The 18,997-nt window shown below is 42.4% G+C and overlaps 1 protein-coding gene across 17 annotated transcripts in view; it reads right to left on the reverse strand.

Annotated features, from left to right (window-relative positions):
• Epb41 (erythrocyte membrane protein band 4.1) overlaps positions 1-18,997 on the reverse strand; it is a 171,278-nt gene that overhangs the window by 4,604 nt on the left and 147,677 nt on the right. For 9 of the 17 annotated variants that reach the window (XM_047547567.1, XM_047547501.1, XM_047547526.1 and 6 more), the window contains 4 exons: positions 13,930-14,379; positions 12,574-12,702; positions 3,503-3,604; positions 2,244-2,324 (listed from right to left, as the gene is read on the reverse strand). In XM_047547567.1, coding sequence (XP_047403523.1) covers positions 2,244-2,324; positions 3,503-3,604; positions 12,574-12,702; positions 13,930-14,379 — 762 coding nt within the window. The remainder of the gene's footprint in view (positions 1-2,243; positions 2,325-3,502; positions 3,605-12,573; positions 12,703-13,929; positions 14,380-18,997) is intronic. The other 8 variants (XM_047547581.1, XM_047547575.1, XM_047547589.1 and 5 more) reach the window with 2 other exon arrangements.

The raw sequence follows: 18,997 nt of genomic DNA on the forward strand, positions 1-18,997 counted from the left end.
CTGGAATTACAGGCATGCACCACCATGCCCAGCCAGCCCAGCCCTTTTTATTTTTTATTTTGAGACAAGGTTTTGCTAAGTTGTTTAGGGCCTCATCAAGTTGCTGAGACTGGTCTCAAACCTTTGTTCCTATTGCCTCAGCCTCCTGAGTCATTTAGATTACAAGTGTGTGCCATCACCCCCTGCTATTACTTACTTGATCTTCTCACAAGTGAGAAAATTAGGATACTATCATTAATTCTGCCTTATAGATTGGAAAACTGAAGGCTAAATAAAGTGCTTATTGTTTCAAAGGTAATAAGTAATGCAACAGGGAGTTTAACTTTACCACGTTGTCGTTTAGTTTCTGAGGGTCCCTGTTGAAGCACCTGGAAGAGTTTGGATTACCATAGAAAAGCTAAAAAGAGAGAGAGTCAGAGGGGGACAGTGACCCCCCTCCCCCCAGCCACCAGCCTCTGAGCAGATACCCTTATCAAAAAGGACTTGGGCCGGGGCTGTGGCTCAGTGGCAGTGCACCTGCCTCACATGTGTGGGGCACTGGGTTCGAGCCTCACAAAAATAAAATAAAGGCATGCTGCCCATCTACAGCTATTAAAAAAAAAAGGTCTGGCTGGAACTGCCAGCTGACTGCTCACCCTAGATCTTAAGGATCATCTTAGGACAAAAGAAGAGCAAAATTCTCTCCTGGTCTCTTGGCTCCACCAAAGGCATTCTTAGACCTGCCACCTCATGGGCCCCTGTTCACCCTCCCTGCTTGTCTCACCCATCTGCTCACACTTCAGGCCCAGCCCAAGCCCTCTCCTGTAACGCTGATCCCCCTCTGTGGAAGGTTGTGCCACCTGCTTTCCCTGCCTAAAGCCCCTGTCCCTAGTCAGAGACCACACCGAGTTCCCTCCACGCAGCCCTCAGTGCCTAGGAGAAGCAACACTGCTCTGATGCTGGCCCTTGGGGCATTTCTCGGAGCTCTCAGGTGTGTCTGTCCCTTTTTTCAGTGACTCTACAGAATCCTGTGCTGATCCTTACGTTATGGGTGGTCAAGCTACAGCTCACGGAAGTAGTTTGCTAAGTTCCTCCAGAGCACTGGTTAAGTTGCAGAGCTAGCGTGCAGCACAGGTCTGTCTCGCTGCACAGCAGAGGCTGGACTCACCCAGCTGCAGGCTGGGGAAGTTAGCGCCCAGAGCTGGGCAAACAGCCTGCAGGTCTCTCACTGAGCTTTTTTATTTTTTTAATTGGTGCACTGTAGTGGTACACGGCAGTGGGCTCCTTATGCCATACACACACACGTGCACGTTCCACTGGGCTTCGCAGTCTTGTTTCTGGGACCTTCAGCCCAGTTTCCCAGCTCTAAGTCTCAACCCTGCTACCAAGGGAACAGCCAGCACTGCAGCTCGGGTTTTTTTCTTTCCTTCTCCAGGCACTCAGCATATCAGCATAAAGGCCACAGAGTTACTGCTCTAGCAATCCTGTCAATGATTCCAGAAGCATTTGTATGCAGTCTCTTCCACCCCCTCTCCTCTGCAGCTTTACTGTTCTAACCTCCCCCAGAAAAGAATTGGGAACATTAATCCTGACCTTATTATTTGCTAATTGCTTGCAGCACACAATTAGCACCTAATTAACATAAAAACATAGAATTTTAGCACCAGGAAGGGGCCCAGAAATTATTTAGATCAACTTAATCTCTTTCAGGAGAGGTAAAACAGGGGTAAAGTGAATTGCTCGATGTCACAGGGCAAGTTAGTGTTAGAACTAGGACAGAAACCAAGTTCAAAGCCTCCTGGTGTCTTGCCCACCACCCTGGCTGTCTCCACAGCTGTTACAGTGCCCTGGGGCAGGGACCAGGACTTTCTTTTGTTTCCATATAATCTAGCACAGATTTAGGACATTATTCCTCCTTCATCTCACGGAGCCCGCCAGGCCTCTCCAGTGCACATCGAGCATCTCACCAGATCTGCAGGCAGCCTTGAGAGGAGGCACCATCACCCCCAGCTTACAGATGAGAAAAGGGAGGCCCGGGGGTTGAGCGCTGGAGTGCAGCTCAAGTCTCAGGCCCACAGCCCCAGCGCTTCCACCGCACCTCCCGCCTCCCCTTCTGCAGTCCCGCCTACAGGCCTGGCCTTCTCGCTCCGGTCCTCAGGAGCTAGGGCAGTGAAGCTTTATGGAAATGAAGTTGGCAGGGACGGCGCTCTGGTGTCCATGGATCTTCCCGCCCTCCCCTGCTCAGAATCTCCCAGCATTCCTACCTGGTCATGGTCAATATCGGCATCTCCTGTGATTACAATTCTCTTCTCGATCCGGGTCTCTGAAATTCCACCTTTCACCGTCTATAACCAAAGGTAGGTGGTCACAGGAGATCAGCAATGTAACAAGAAGGAAAAAACAAAATAGCAAAGATTATTCTGAAAGCTGCACTCCAAATTTTAACCTACTGCTGGCCCTGCATAGGGCAGCCTCTTACCCACTTGTCCTGAGTCTTGGCAGATGAGCATGTCTCCACCCTGGAGCACACTGCCATCTTGAATAAGCTCAACACCAGAACACAATTCTCTATTTCCTGTCTCCTTTTCTCTTCCTCCCAAACACCAGAGAAATTCAGCAAATAAACAAAACAAGTGTTTCTCTTTGTTCTTCTATGTATTTCCATTTGATTAGGAGGAAAAACATCAGAAGACTATCAACAAAAATGTCACTCAGTTTGAAATTGGGATCTTTTATTTCAAAGCACTTTCATGGTATTGATGTCAAAAGATTTCTCAGATAATCTCCTGAAGGCGAGTAGGTTTCCATGACAGATGAGGAAAACTGCAATCTAGACATCAAATAACTGACTCCTAGTCATCTGCATTGATGACAGAGCTTGGTCACGAATCTGCATTTGTTACCATGAGAATGCATTTCCCTCTGGTGCTACAGCACGGAGTGCCTCTGATTTTGAGGGTAGTTCTACCCTTAGATCTTTTGTCTCTGCTGTTTCTTATAGACCATGTTCTAATAAGTCTAATATTTCAGCACCCAAACTATAGTTCCCCTGGCCCTGACCCTGAACATAATATAAAAATTCTTTGCCAAACCCAGAGTCCTGATTTTTGGCTTAGAAAGAAAATACAGTTGCATTATAATACCAACAACACCAAAACTGACTCTGTGTGTGTGAGTGCGCACGCTGAGGATGGAACCCAGGGCCTTAAGCATGGTAGGCAAACACTCTGCCATGGGGCTATACCCTTGGCCCAAGCTGAGTTTTAAATTTACTTCCACAGCTGGAAAGACAGACAGATGTGTAAAGAGAATGACTACATGTGACTTTGTAAGAGTACCCAGTAGGCAGGGATATATGCTCAGAGCCTCCCTTGGTTTACTGCTGGGGAAAGCAGCAAGGTCTTTCCCTCTGGGACACTTAGAATAATCTGGTTCCACAGGAACAGGGTCCTCCTTCCCAAGGGCCAACAGCACGCTCAACATGCCACTGGATTCCAGATGGAAGCTCTAGCTGGCCTGTTACCTTGGTAATCTGAGTTGTGGTGGTGCTGCTCGTGGTCTCAGATGTGATGGTCTGAGCTGTCAGCAAGACTCCTGGGTCCAAGTCCCCATTGCTGTCATCAGTCTGCAGGAGAAAGTACAACTCATCATCATGCCGCTCAGGAGGCTTGGCACGTACTGCAGGCTGCAACTCTGCTCTTCAACTGTATGTTCTAATGCAAAAGTCAAATTCCCTTACAACAACCTTTTGCATGTGTGTGTGTGTTTTTGTGGGGTTTGTACCCAGAGCCTCACTAGAGCATTCTACCACTAAGTTATGTCCTCAGGTCTACAGTAGCCTCTTAATTAACAAATAGAACAAGTGCCCGGGGAAGAAGACATCTTCTAACACCACTGAATGAGGGGATCAGAAAGAGAAGGCAGGAGTGCAGTCACAGGTTCAACAAGAGTGACATTGTACACAGGTCACGGTACCTTTTATAGTTCACAAATGACTTTTACTTTTTTTTTTTTTTTTTTTGGTGTTGCTGGGACCTCATACCTACAGGCAAGCATGCCACATCCCAGCCCTGTAAGTAGCTTTTTAAAAAATTAACTTATTTAAAGGCTGCCAACTTTATTTTTCTTTTGAGATGTGGTCTTGCTATGTTGCACTTGACTAGTTCTGAATTTTGATGTCAGGTGATCCTCCTGCCTCAGCCTTCAGAGTAGCTGGGACTCCAGGTGTGTACCACTGTACCTGGCATTATTTTTAAGAACTGGATCACATTTAATTTACCCAAAAGCTCTGTGATATTAGGGGAGGGGCAGATGGATGAGAAGAGAATAAAGAAGAAGCAGAGTCCTTGGCTGGGTTTCATTACAGGTGGGAGTCTAGATAAAAATTAAAGAGAAGGGTATTGTGACCCCTAAGTCATACTAGGTATAGAATTTTCTTTAGCCAAGACCACTGTCTACCTTAGATTCAGATTCAACTAACATTTACTGTGTTCCTACTACGTGTCAAGCACATTATGCAACTATTATCTCTATGATGTTTCTCAATATCATGAGGAAGATACTATTATTATATTCACTATGCAGTTAAGAAAAGTGGAGCTGGGCATGGTGGCGCACGCCCGTAATCCCAGTGGCTCAGGAGGCTGAGGCAGAAGGATCCCTAGTTCAAAGCCAGCCTCAGCAAAATGAGGTGCTAAACAACTTAGTGAGACGCTATCTGTAAACAAAATACAAAAGAGGGATGGGGATGTGGCTCAGTGGCCAAATACCCCTGAGTTCAAACCCTGGCACACCCACCCCACACACACCAAAAAGAAAAAATGAAAAGTGGGATCCAGAGAAGTCAAATAGTTTGTCCAAGGTTCTACAGTAGAACCTAGTAATTTAAACTATGATGTAGACCAGGTAAGAGACTTCTTATTTCAAGACTGGAGTTTGAGTCCCAACTCAGACTGTAATTAGCTGTGGGACAAGGGGCAAGTCATCCTGACTTCCCTGAGTCTTAGTTTTCTCATTTATAGTTTTCACACATTATGCTGTAACATGTGCTCTGCTGATACCATACCAGCATACCATACCATTGTGAAGATCAAAAGAAATGATAGAAATAGAAATTCTTTAGGGACTGGGGTTGTGGCTCAGTGGCAGAGCACTTGCCTGGCATGTATGAGGCACTGGGTTCCATTCTCAGCACCACATATAAATAAATGAAAAAAGGTCCATCAACAACTGAAAAAATATTTTATAAAAAGAAACAGAAGTTCTTCATACATTACTGTAAGAATATAAATCTGCATGCAAGGAGTGCTGAAGCTTTTTGCAGAGCTTCTCTGTAAATCTGTCACTGTCTCCACCTCCCACCCACCTTTCTTCTCTCCTGTCTCTGAAGAAGGTGGAAAACGGAGGAGACACTGTTACAGTTGTCTACTTCCAGTCTTTCCACATGGGGCCTTTCTTCTTGATCCTCTAACCAATGCTCCTCAAAATGAGACTGTGGTTTGACAACTGCTTATAGACAACCACTTATCCCAACCCAGGAAGCCCACTCTTAGGTGTTTACCCATGGCAAGTGAAATGTCCACACAAAGACTTGTACATGAAGGTTCACAGCAGTTTTATTCATATTTGCCCCAAGCTGGAATTAACCCAGTTGTCCACTAACAAATGAAAGGATAAAAAATTGGGGAATATTCAGAGCTGGGGTTGTGGCTCAGTGGCAGAGTGTTTGCCTAGCATGTGTGAGGCAATGGGGTTGATCCTCAGTACCACATAAAAATAAAAAAATAAAGGTATTGTGTCCATCTACAACTAAAGGAAAATATTTTTTTTAAATTGGGGTATATTCATACAATGGAATCATTCATTCATAGATAAGCATGAACTACTGATCCATATAATATGGATGAATCTAAAAAACATTACACTCAGAAAAAAGTCAGACATGAAAGCATACTACTGTATATTTTCATTTATATGAAATCTAAAACTGGGTGTAGACATTTGCCAAAACAGGTCAAAATGAACATTTAAAATCTGTGCACTTCCCTGTATGTAAATTTTACCACAAATACACACTTCTTTGCATAAATAAAAAACCTACCTCAGCTCCCTATCTTATCTTACCACGTGTTCCAAAGTGTGGAGATTGTGAACAAATAAAAAAAATGACACTTGTGCTTACTTGTCAAGCAAGATAATAAAAAAAGCAGCAGAAATGGCTACAGTAAATGATAACAATGGCGAATAAATATCTGGTGCTTATGACGTGCCAGATACTTGGGAAGCATGTTATATATATTAACTAATTCCTCGTAATGGTGCTGTGAGATAGAACTATTAGTCACATTTTACAAATAAGGAAACTGAGGCACAGAGCAATTTAGTAACTTGACTACACACTAGACAGGAAGTGATGAAGCAGGTTCGAACCCAGGAAATCTGACTTCACAGTCAACACTCTTTCCCACTGCGCATCACTGTCTTAACATGAATCACGGAAAGCAGTTTGTATCTTGGCTGAATGTTGCGCCTGGCTAAAACGAAATGAGGCCAGATGCATAAAATGCAATGACAGCAGCTACCATTTTTGAACAGTCACTACACTGTCAGGCAATCATGATCTTTATATCATTAACTCTATAAAAAGTACCTTCCAGAAGAGAAAACCAAGGTTCAAAGAGGTTAAATGACTTGCCCATGGTCAAAAAACTAGTAAGTGTTGGAATTAAGATCCGAGTCTCCCTAACTCCAAAGCCCATGCCACCTGTCCAGTCACCATGCTCACTTTATATTTCTCTTGCTTTTTTTAAATTTTGTTTTTGTTTTTTTGGGGGGCACTGGGGATTGAACCCAAGGCCTTGTGCTTGCCAGGCAAGCACCCTACCTGCTGAGCTATATCCCCAGCCTCTTCTCTTATTTTTTAAAGACCATTTGCAAATACATTTAATAGAATTTTCTTATAGTAAAGAAAAACAAAAGTTCAAATGTCCAACAACAGTTAACATTTGCAATGCATATGAATGAAGACAAAAGGTGCTGAGCAAACGTTGCAGGGAAATGAAGGCATTATGCATACGATTAGCTATGATTTATTTTATGAATAAGAAAAAGTCACTGGCTGAAAAGGACTTGGTTTCCAATATTGTTTAATTTGGACACCCCCCCACCCCCAGCTAATCTCCCCGTTTAGACCCGGCTCTCCTCACCAGGCTGTCACGACAAACCACCCCACGGGCCCCACAGGTTGGAAGGAAAGGTCCGGTCTGTGGTTTTACAACCTTCCCCCAACTCCTGACATTTTTAAAATCTGTGCATCATAGTTGTTCATAAGGATGATTTGTTGTTGTACATCTGTACCTGCACACGATATAACAGAATTTAGACAGTATCACTCCTGGTTACTTCCCCCACCCACTACCCCTTGGTCCCTTTCTCTACTGATCTCCCTTTGATTTTCATGAGATCTGCTCCCACCTTTCTTTTCCTTTTTCCTCTCTAGCTTCTGCAGGATATGAGAGAAAAGATGCATCCCTTGACCTTCTGAGTTTGACTTATACCACTTAGCACAGTGTTCTCTAGTTCCATCCATTTTCCTGCAAGTGACATAATTTCATTTTTTTATAACTGAACAAAACTCCATTGTGTATATATACCACATTTTCTTTATCCATTCATCTGCTGATGGACACCTCGGCTGGTTCCTTAGTGAACTGTGCTTCTATAAACGTGGGTATGCAGGTATCACTGCAGTAAGATGACTTGAATCTTCAGGGTAAATACTGAGGAGTAGTATAGCTGGGTCATTTGGTGGTCACTGCTTAGTCTTTTGAGGAGTCTCCAAATTTTCATAGTGGTTGTACTAATTTACAGTCCCAACAGTGTTAAAGGGTTCCTTTTCTCCACATCCTCTCCAGCATTCATTATTCTTTGTTTTCTTGGTGACTGCCATTCTGACTGGTGTGAGATAAAATCTCAGTGTAGTTTTGATTTGCATTTCCCTAATTGCTAATGATGTTGAGTGTTTTTTCATTTATTTGTTGGCCATTTGTATTTCTTCTTTTGAGAAATATCTGTTTAATTCATTTGCCCATTTATTAATTGGGTTATTTGTTTTTTGGTATTAAGTTTTTTGAGTTCTTTATATATTCTATATATTGATCCTCTGTCAGAAGAATTTCTCCCATTCTATAGGATCTCTCTTCACATTCCTAATTGTTTCCTTTGCTGTGCAAAAACTTTTTAATTTGATGCCATCCTACTTATTAATTCTTGGCTTTATTTCCCAAGTTTTATGGGTCCTATTGAGAAAGTGGCTTATGCCTACATACTAGAATGTTGGTTCTATGTTTTTTTTCTGGGAGTTGCATAGTTTCTGGTCTAATTCCTGGGTCTTTGATTCATTTTGAGTTGATTTTCATGCAAAGTGAAGCCTAAGGGTCTAGTTTCACTCTTCTATATATGGATAACCAGTCTTTCCAGTACCATTTGTTTAAAAAACTGTCTTTTCTCCAATGAATGTGTTTGGTGTGGTTCTACAGCCTTTATCCTAACCTGGTTCCAGCTTGAGGAGCAACCCCTTGTCTTTGGTCACCTGACTTTAAAACTGCACCAGCATTTCCAGTTGGTTTGAACCTTAAAATTCTACCACCCAGAGATATTGCTCTCATTAGATTCTAAATCTGTTAAATTATTTTTCAATTAAAAAAAAATCTTTTTGAGATACTGGGGATTGTACCCAGAGATGCTTTACTATTGGGCTACCTCCCCCGCCTTTTTGAAAAATTTGAGACATGGTCTCACAAAGTTGCCTAGGGCCTCACTAAGTTGCTGTCCTTGAATTTTTGATCCTCCTGCCTTAGCCTGTCAAGTTGTTGGAATTACAGGCTTGCCCCACTGTGCCCAGCTTACTTTTCAGTTTAAAAGAAAGACAGAGGGAGGGAGAGAAGAAACTTATCAGAATTAAGACCACCCTAGGAATGTTCTTAATCTCTTTTTTTCAGCTTTTGGCTGACATATGCAACTACAGAATAAATATAACCTTCCCCTAAAGTACGAAACTAAACCAGCAGCTTCTGGTCTAGTGTTCAGAAAGACACATTGCCTGAAGGGTAGGGCTAGTGATGTGGTTCCAGTGGCCTCTGCAAATGAGGTCTTGCCAACAACCAGTAGACAGACACAGTACCAGCACTGTCCTTGGGTTTCCAAGTTTCACGGGCAGGACCCCTGTCAGAGGATGGCTGCAGGGCTCTCCAGGGCACAGCCTGGATAACGATGCCAAACTTTCCAGGTACAGATAAGTCGACCACATGAGAGCTGAGGAGGCACTGGTACGAGCAAGAGGTCCCCCAGACATTCGGGCCAGGTCCTTCATGAAGGCACAGTTAGGAACCCAGACACCTACAAGCTGTGGACCTCGATCACGCAGCCCAGGCATACTGCAAGCGGTATGGCTTTGCGGCAGCCCTTGAGGTGGTGCAGTGTCCAGTGCCGCTGAGCTGCTTGTTGAGCAGGCCGGGCCACACAGCGTGTCTATGGAGATGGCCACTGCAGTGCCAGCATGCAGTCCAGGCGTGGGGCCTGCACCGTCCCACTCCCTGGGAGCTGCAGCAGTCCGACCTCTGGAGCAGGGCCCGGCCCATGGGAGGCCATGGGCCCCTCACCCAACCCTGTCTCGCTTAGGTCATTTTGAAGTGACTGCTTCCTTTTCTGTTTTTTGTTTTGTTTTGTTTTGTTTTGTTGTTGTTGTTTTGTTTTGTTTTAATGTGGGCTACACCACTCAAACCACATAGGCTTCTGTGGGCAGTGTGGCCCTATCTTTTAAAATAATTTCTTTTGAACCATTACTCTATTTTGGGGGGAAGGGGGTTATGAATAGGCTGCAAACTTCAAAAACTTCAAAATGGTGTGAAGTGAAAAGCCAGTCTCCCTCCTCCTCCTGACCAAAGTCCTACAGTAACATTTTCATTCGTTGGACGCCAGCATACTTCTTGTTATTTTATTTTAGTGTTTTGTAGTATCCATTCAGAGAGAGTATACTGCGATCCAAGCCCACACACACAGCTCTTACATACATAGCTATATATACCTCCCTTTTCCTTTCCACAAACAGTAGCATGTTATTCACACCATACTGCACCATTCACAGATTTATCACGTAGCTCATTCCCATCCAGAAGCCATAGAATTCCCTTAATTAGATGTTCCATAATGAATTTAATCAGCTCCCTACTGATGGACACTTAGATTGTTTCCATGGTAGTGAAAGTTTAAAGGGATTCCTTCCCATATGTGAGTAATTTATTTTCTGCATCTTCTGGGTAATAGCATACACAATCTTAAATTGATTTTCTATTCCTTCCTTTTCTCAGTATCCTTCACTGCCAAGTCCTACTCTCATTCATTTTTCTTTCTCTTTCTTTTCTTTTGCAGGCGGGGGGGGGGGGGCAGTATTGGGGATTGAACCCAGGGTCTCCTGCATCCTAGGCAAGTGTTCTACCATTGAATTATACCCCTTTAAAAAAAATTTTTTTTTTTTAAACAGGGTCTCACCAAATTGTCCAGGCTATAGCATGCATGAGGCCCTAGGTTTGGCCCCCAGTTTGTATGTATATATGAATGAATGAATGAATGAATGAATGAATGAATGAATGAGTGCAAAAAGGAAGAAGAAAGAAATAAAATTGCCCAGACTGGCCTCTCGAACTTGTGATCCTCCTACCTCAGTCTCCCAAGTAGCTGGGATTACAGTAATGCACACCATGCCAGGATCTCTATCTTGGTTGACATCTCTCTCCTCTCTAAGGCTACACTTCAGTTCTGTATAAGCATCTTCCCAGATTCACCCTAGTCATAATTTTGCCTCCGGTTCCCCCCACCCCTGCACCCAACTTTAACATATTCAGCACACAGCTTTAGGAATCATCTTATAAGATCATTGCTTTAATTATGCTTCTTTACTACCCCCACCAGAAAACTTTAAGCAACTTCTCATTTATCAAACTCAAATCCTACACTCTGGACTTAAATTTCACCTAATCCTCCTCCAAATCTTACAGTATATTATCCCCAATTTATAGCCAAAATTCCAGAAGTTTGGAAAGACTTGTTTTGTTTTTCCTGGGGATTGAACGTAGGACCTTGTACATGATAGGCAAGCACTGACCTACATCCCTAGCACCCCCACCTTTTTTTTTTGTTATTATATTTTTTATAACTTTATTTTATTGATTGGTATGTGGTGCTGAGGATCAAACCCAGTGCCTCACACATACTAGGCAAGGGCTCTATCACTGAGCCACCACTGCAGTCCCTCCCCATCCCTTTTTAAAAATTTTATGTTGAGACAGGTTCTTGCTAAATTGCGCAGGCCGGCCTCAAACTTGAGATCACTCGACCTCAACCTCCTGAGTGAAGTGGTATTACAGGCTGTACCACCACATCCAGCTGAGATTGGCAATTTACTCAAGTCATCTAGTTAGTGCCCACCTGGCTGAGCTAGGATGTGAATTCTATTTGTCTAATTGCAAGCTTTTAATCATACTGCATGGTGATGTGAGGATTAACTGAAAGGATCTATGTGACAGCACCCAGCCAGAGCCTCACATGGCCACCTCCTTCCCCATCACTCAGGCCTCAGCCAGAATGTCACTGCCAGAGAAGGAACTTTCTTCCTGGGTTATCCTCTCCCCAAAGCAGCAATCCTTCACATAATCCCCTATTTTCTCTCCCATGCTAGGCAAGCACTCTACCACCAAGCTATACCCCCGACCCTTGCATCGTCTAACTGTTTACCCCATTTTAGTTTCATTATAGCACTTACCACTCTCTGAAATTTATTTCTACATTTGCTTATGTGTTTATTGCCTGTCTTCCTTTATTAAAAGTTATAGAACGGGCAGGGACTGTGACTGCCTTAGTTTAATACAAAAATGTTTAATAGATATTTATTGTAGAAATGAATTAACACTTATTTATAGAGGAAATAATTTTTCTTTTGCCTTCTGTGAGTAAAAAAAAACAATAATTCAGCATAAATCTATCTTGGGGGGAGTACTAGATATTGAAATATTCAAAAACAAAGGGGAATTTTTACTGTAAGTAGGAAGTAAAAAAATAATGATAATACTTAAATTCTCATAATACCATGCTGCAGTAGTTACTAACATCATGGGCAGGGGAGATCCAGGATCAGAACCATGCACTGGTTTGTTTGAGTTAATAAATGGAGGAGCTGAGATCTGAACTTGGTTTATCTGACCCATGTTCTTAACCATCACACCAGATTGACTTTCCCACGTGAAGTGGGTGGACATAAGCAGTCTGAGTCAAGAGAGTTTTGTCTGTCGGTCAGTGGGTGCTGGGGATTGTACCCAGGGCCTCACTCATGCTAAGCACACGATCTACCACTGAGCTACACCTCTAGCCGCAACAATTTTGCTTTTAATAAAGTATTCTTAGATCAGTAATCCCCTCTAAAAAGAAATGCCCAAGAAAACCTGCTATTATTTGCAGAAAATGATTAGCAATCCTGTGAAGAAGGAAGGTCACCTAGCGTATCTACTCCAGTCTGTTCCGAAACACCACAGCGTGTCCTACCTGGGCAGCCTCGTAAGTGATGGTCTTGGTCTCAGTGTGGACGATGGGGACATCTTTGGTGGAGATCTCACTTTTCACAGCATTTGCAGTATCTGAGATGGTGACCGTCTGAGTCTTCACCAGTGGGGGCTGCAAAGCAGTGAAGAAACAGAGTTATCAGGGCCTTGCTGAAGGGCTGGGAGAACTAACCCTTCTGACATTGATCTGATCAAAGCTTTAGCTAGAATCTAGCAAAGGGTGAGCTGAATTCCCAAAGGTGTTTCCCTTGCCTAAGACTTGGACTCTATTCCAGAGTCGCCCTGACAGGGCGTCACATCATGAGGGATATTAAAAAGCAGCATTACTGTAATCACTTTCATAAGCTTAATGGAAAACTTTAAGATCAGACAGTTATGACTTGTATTATAAAACACTTCAGATTGACCTTCAGAATTTGAATATAAAATTATTTGCCAAACAGTCATCACTTTCATTTGTCCTTGTGGCTGTACAATTACAATTAAGAAAATCGGCCACATTTCCTCCACTAAATACAAACAGTACAAGAACCAGCAGAGGCACTAGAATGCATTACCCTGGGATTCATTAACTTCTCTCAAATCAATGTCAGACATTCACTTTGGGGTCACTGAAAAGCAGTATTTGGAAAACCAGAAAGAAAAAAAATCAGTTCTACCACCACCTGGTGATTAATCTCAGAATTTCAGAAGAATGAACATTAGTGGAATATCAAAGACCTTCTTGTTCATCTGCTCACCTTCCCCAAGACTCTAAATCACCTTAAAACTACCATTTGACTGTGATTAGGTTAAGTGGCCGTCCACCTCAGCACAGGGAGTTAGTGCCTACGATCATGGAAACTCCTGGGAGTAGGGTCAGTGGGTGTGGTGGGCTGCACAATGGGGCTCCAGTACATCAGTTATTATTTGGGGCCTAAAATCTTATCAAAAGATCAGCTGCCCCTATTAGGAGTCCTGGAAATTTTTGAACATGGTCTCAGAACACTGAAGGTTCCTCACCATGAAAGTCTCCAAAATTCGCCTCTTCCATCACCTATACTTACTTGGACAACTAATAGATGAGCATACTTATATCAGCTTCATGAAGATAAAAGAGCTGGAGTTTACTCCCAAGAGTGTTGTTATCAGGGGAGAAGGTACTTCTAGTCAGAGAGTTGATTCCTCTGAATTAATTTCATTATTACAATCAAAGGCTTTAATTTTACTTTGTGATTTTGGGGGAAAAAAAGCAGAGAGGCCACTACGCTCACCACCACCACCACCACCTTCTCCACAGGACAGATTCTGTCCCTCTCCCAGAGAGGCATTACACCTGCAGCATCCAATCAGTCACTACCTGGAAACTTCGAATGAGGGTGGGGAACTGGTTACCCACACGTAAGTCAGGAAATGGTCCACTTTGTTTTCCAGGTGGCTCTCCTGGTGTGTCATGCTCTTCACTACTGTCTGCCTTTATTTCACCAAGTTGCAGCTGCCAGGAAGCTGGTGTTCCTGAGGGTGTTAAGGCACTGGCCTGCTCCTCCACTCCCACAGGTTCCCCACTTGGGCCTCTCGGCGTCTCCTTGCTATCAGGAGAGCCGGCTGCCCCCTGCTCCTGCTCTTCTGTCTCCTTGCTGCTTATGGAGAGGGAGCCACAGTTAAAGCTCTGTGGAGACTTCGACGGGGTGGTCATCTGGCTCTCACTAGGCACTACCGACTGCTTGGGGCCCTCCCATTCAGAGTCAGAGTTAGTAGATGACCCTTTTGTCACGACAGCCACCTCCTCTGTACGAATGCCATTTATACTCTACAAATGAATGAACACATACAAAAGCAAGAAGATTAGGAATAAGTGGTGGAATATAGTGAACTCTGAGAACCAACAATGATTTTTAAGAAGCCTCAAAAATGTTAATACTAACATAAACCAAGAATCTCGGCTCTGAAGGTGGTCAAAAGCAAGAACTGCTGCTATTTGCTACGCTTACCGGCAGCTTAAGTAAGCCCAGCTTCATTTTGGTCATATTTCTGTAACATTGTTAATCTGAGAATTAATTCCAGTGTGCCTCACTCAGTACCTAGCACTTTGTATTTTTGTGATCTTGGCTGTATAACGTATTCTCTTTAGGAGAATACTTACAGGAGTCATTTTGTCATTCCTGAATACCTACCTCATTACTATGCACAGAACACAGTACAATTTAGAAGCCAATCAAAACATGTTCTTGAGAAGCTGATCAAGTTAAACAATGTCTCCGAGCCACAGGCAGCATCATGTTAAGATTTTAGAAGCTAAAATCTAGATTAGATTGGCAGGGAGAGAGATACAGGTAGCATAGACACTTTAATCATCGTCAGGACATCAGACATGCTATCCAAAATGGTGAAATGTTTCTCTGAAAACAATAAAAATGACCAGCAGCTGAGATGCATTTCTTCACAGATGAATGACAAAACACTTCAATTTCCGAGAGAGAGAAATTCTGGAAACACAAAAGAGAGTTTCCTCCCGGACTAAATGCCTCTCATCACAGAAAAAAAGAGTTTAAAAAAGTATGCACGAAAGAAGGTAGCTAAGAAGATAACATTACGGTAGATGGACCTGTTCCTAAAGTTTAAAGAAACCCTAAGTGCTCTAAGTGGAAGATGAAGAGGAGGAATTCCCATCTGCAGGAAGGGAACATGAACCTTTTGGAAAATGAACTATCTAAGTGAAGTCAAAGGCCAGGGCAAGAAATGTCTGCACATGCTTGCTTGAAGTGTGTGTGTGTGTGTGTGTGTGTGTGTGTGTGTGTGTGTGTGAAGAAGCACTTAGGCCTTAATTTTTGGTAAGAGCATTTTACCATATTACATACCACATAGGAACCAAATAACAGAAAGGGACTCAAAAAATAAAGTATTCCTGGTATAAGTGACAAAGCTGAACCAGCGTACATATTTTAATGCTCAAACCATGTTACATTATATTCTTAAAAATTACTGCTACTCCTTACCCCTGTGAGCCAGCCTACTTGTGAACTTTGAGAACCAACAATGATTTTTAAGAAGTCTCAAAAATGTTAACACTAACGTAAACCAAGAATCTCGGCTCTGAAGGTGGTCAAAAGCAAGAACTCTATTAAGGCAAGAAAAGGTGCCCTGCATCAAGAACTTCTGGCTAACTTCACTCCTCAACCCTCTTGAAACATGGGACATAAGAGCATCTCGACAGGCACCAGCTGAATCCAGATCAAGCTGAGCTTTCATAATCAGTGATTCCGCACATGACTTAGAACATGAGGAACAGAACTGAGATACTGACAGCCAGGCTATTTCTATCTGCAGATCAGAGACACAAAGAATATTCTTGCCCACAGTATATTAATTTCCTCATACCTAAAATGAGAACAATACTTGGACTCGTAGAGGTCTGAGGTTCAAATACAATAACATTCAAATACAATAACATATGATGCTTTTTGTAAATTCTAAAGCATCAGACCAATTCATTTAATTTAACCCAACAATTAGCAGGGCATCTCTAATATAAGAGGGCCTGGAGCACACAAGAATTAATTTGTTGCGACATACAGCATGCTGTGCTACTTTCTAGGGCACTTATCTCACCATTTCTTTTGAGTCAGACAAGCTGCTATAGATTGTTCAAAAATAGATTAGCTAATAATAAACAAATAGGCTAGCCCTAGCTCGTGGAATAGGATATCCAAACCCAATCACATGGAAAGGAACTTCAAGGCTTCTCCAAACAAATTTGTCACAACTGAGAAGGCTACTAATAAGAAAAATACCTAGGAAAATCAAATAAGAGTCAATTTTGTGCCAATCTGCTCAAATGATAAGTAACAGTCTGTCATCAAGAAGCTATTTGTGAATTAAACATTGCTGAGGCCAGCACCACTTGACCCAAAGTTGTCTACTGCTACAAAGTTGTCTACAATGAGATCAATCTCTTTAGTCCACCAAAGCATATATATAAGAGATCAGGGTTAAGGCTGTAGCCATAATTATTTCAACTCAACAAATATTCACTGAGCACCAAATATATGCTACTTATTAGAAATAAGAGGAAAACTGTTAACAGCTGGTTTGGATTACCCTACACAGCACTCTCACCTATGGTCAAATCCACCCCTGCAGTTGACTCTCCTGTCTGGATCTTTTGGACAACAGAGACAACTGTTTACCAGCCATCCTCACAGGCATGCCCCACACTAAACTCACCCTTGCCTCGGCCTGGGCCTCTCCCCCACCCTGCTTCCTTCATTATTTCTATTACGTCGGTAAATGGCACCAACATCTATCCAGTGTTCCACGCCAGACCCCTGAGAGTCATCTTCGACGCCTGCCTTACACTCGTTCCCAGAGATTACGTGACCACGTCATCTTATTCTATGCTACTACCCCCCTCTCTGTCTGCTTGTCTCTGTTCCCACATTCGCTACCTTCATTCAAGCTTACGAAGCCTCAGCCAAAATATTACTGAAGCTCTCAACAGTTTTTCTTTCTTATCTCAAACCATTCTTCAATATGTCCTCCATTCTGTTGCTAAAGTGTTTATTTCTAACTTGAAACACCATTTTTCCAGCTTAAAATCCTTCAGTGGTTCTTCAGTGCTTTTTGGTTAAAGTCCAAACCCTTTAGTAAGATGGAAAATCCTCCAAAATCTGACCCCTACCTCTTTCTCTAGCTTCGTACTGCTACACATCCATATATATCCATCACTCCCTTAACTCAAAACTATTTGCAGTTTCTAGAACACAGCAAGCTTTCTTCTGCCTCCAGTATTTAAATATTGTCCCTTCTGGTTGGAAGTCTACCCCTAGCTCAAGTATCAGTCCTCTGGGAGTTTTCCTGAGTGTCCAGTGTGGTGATGCCATTCCTGTTCTGTTCTCATTATACCCTCATTACTGCTATCATCTGTCTTTTCCACAGGACTAAGAGCACCTTGGGGAATAAGGACTTTCTTATCCTTACTACATCTTACTTGGCTTCATATCTTATATAGCTTTGGGCACATAACAGATATTCAGTAAAAACTTGCTAAAGGTATATTAAATAAATCCAGGTTCTGCTTTGTCTCAAGCCATTTAATAACTGAAACATTTAGAAATGCATGTTTAGAAAGAACATAAACAGTGGCTCACTTGACCAGACCCATTGTCTAGTCCAGCATATTACGTCTCGTATCAGTGAAATAAGACAAAAACTAATATAACGGCATCCTTACCACACACCAGAGACTGTGCGCCAATCACTTCAACATGTTTTCTCATTTAATTATTTACAATCTCACTGTGAAGGAGTCTTTTCCCCAATTATATAAAGACAAAGAAATGCAGAACTTAAGCATTAGAGCTAGGAAGTGATGGAACTAGGGCTTGGGTTCTGGTCTGCTTCTAGTTCTAAAGTCCATCTTCTAACCAAGGCAGCAGAAGAGACTTCATGTGGGACCAAAGAACATGTCCTATTATGTTCAAAAGAATACAAATCATTTCTTGTTATCTTAAAAATAAACATTATAAAGGTAACAGGTCATCTTAAAAAAAAAAAAAGAATAGAAATGAAATCTGACTGTAATTTCAAGAAGGAGAATGATCGTACAAAGTCCACTTAACAGAGTCAGTTCTTAGTGGCTGATATATTTTTAAATATAAGGAGAAAGCTGAGAATTCAGAGATGACTCTGGCCAAAAGAAGATATACAGTCGCCATGACGCGAGGCATCCAGAATTTGGGATATGGTATCAGTGAAAAATTTTAACTGACAGTATTTTTGCTGCTGGCTATGACCATCAGCAAGGGCCACTGGATTGCATAAGACTGCACAAATGCATAAACTCAATTAGCCTGGAAACCCTAAAGGGATCTTACTAGCAATATCAACTGATATATAGCTGTGTGTGAACCAGCCACAGTGACAGAAAGGCAAAATTGAGACTTAAAGTGATTCACAGGTGTTATTCTAGGCACTGCTTATCTGAACTGATGGGGAATCTATGGCGAAGAAGATGCTACAAGAATAGACCAGCTGCCTGCAGGAGGTACTGTAGTGATACCCAGTTGGTTTCAAGAATATGAAAAGAAGGCCCATTAGACAAAGGAAGTTGTTTTGGTACTGGGGATTGAACCCAGAGGTGCTTTACAACTGAGCTACACCCCCAGCCTTTTTTACTTTTTGAGACAGGGTCTCACTAAATTGCTGAGGCTGGCCTCAAACTTGTGATCCTCCTGCCTCAGCCTCCTGAGTTGCTGGGATTACAAGGGTGTGCCCCCACACCAGGATGTATGTTTAACTGAATATGGACACTAAAGCTTCTCAATTTCATTTAAAAAGTCAGCTCCTGCTAAGCATGATAATTCAGTATTTTCTGTTTTGTCAAAGGTTTTCTCTTAAAAACTATTTATTCAAAGGGATTGATTATGTCT

This window comes from Sciurus carolinensis, chromosome 1 (assembly GCF_902686445.1).
Source record: "Sciurus carolinensis chromosome 1, mSciCar1.2, whole genome shotgun sequence".
In the NCBI taxonomy this organism is placed as follows: Eukaryota; Metazoa; Chordata; class Mammalia; order Rodentia; family Sciuridae; genus Sciurus; species Sciurus carolinensis.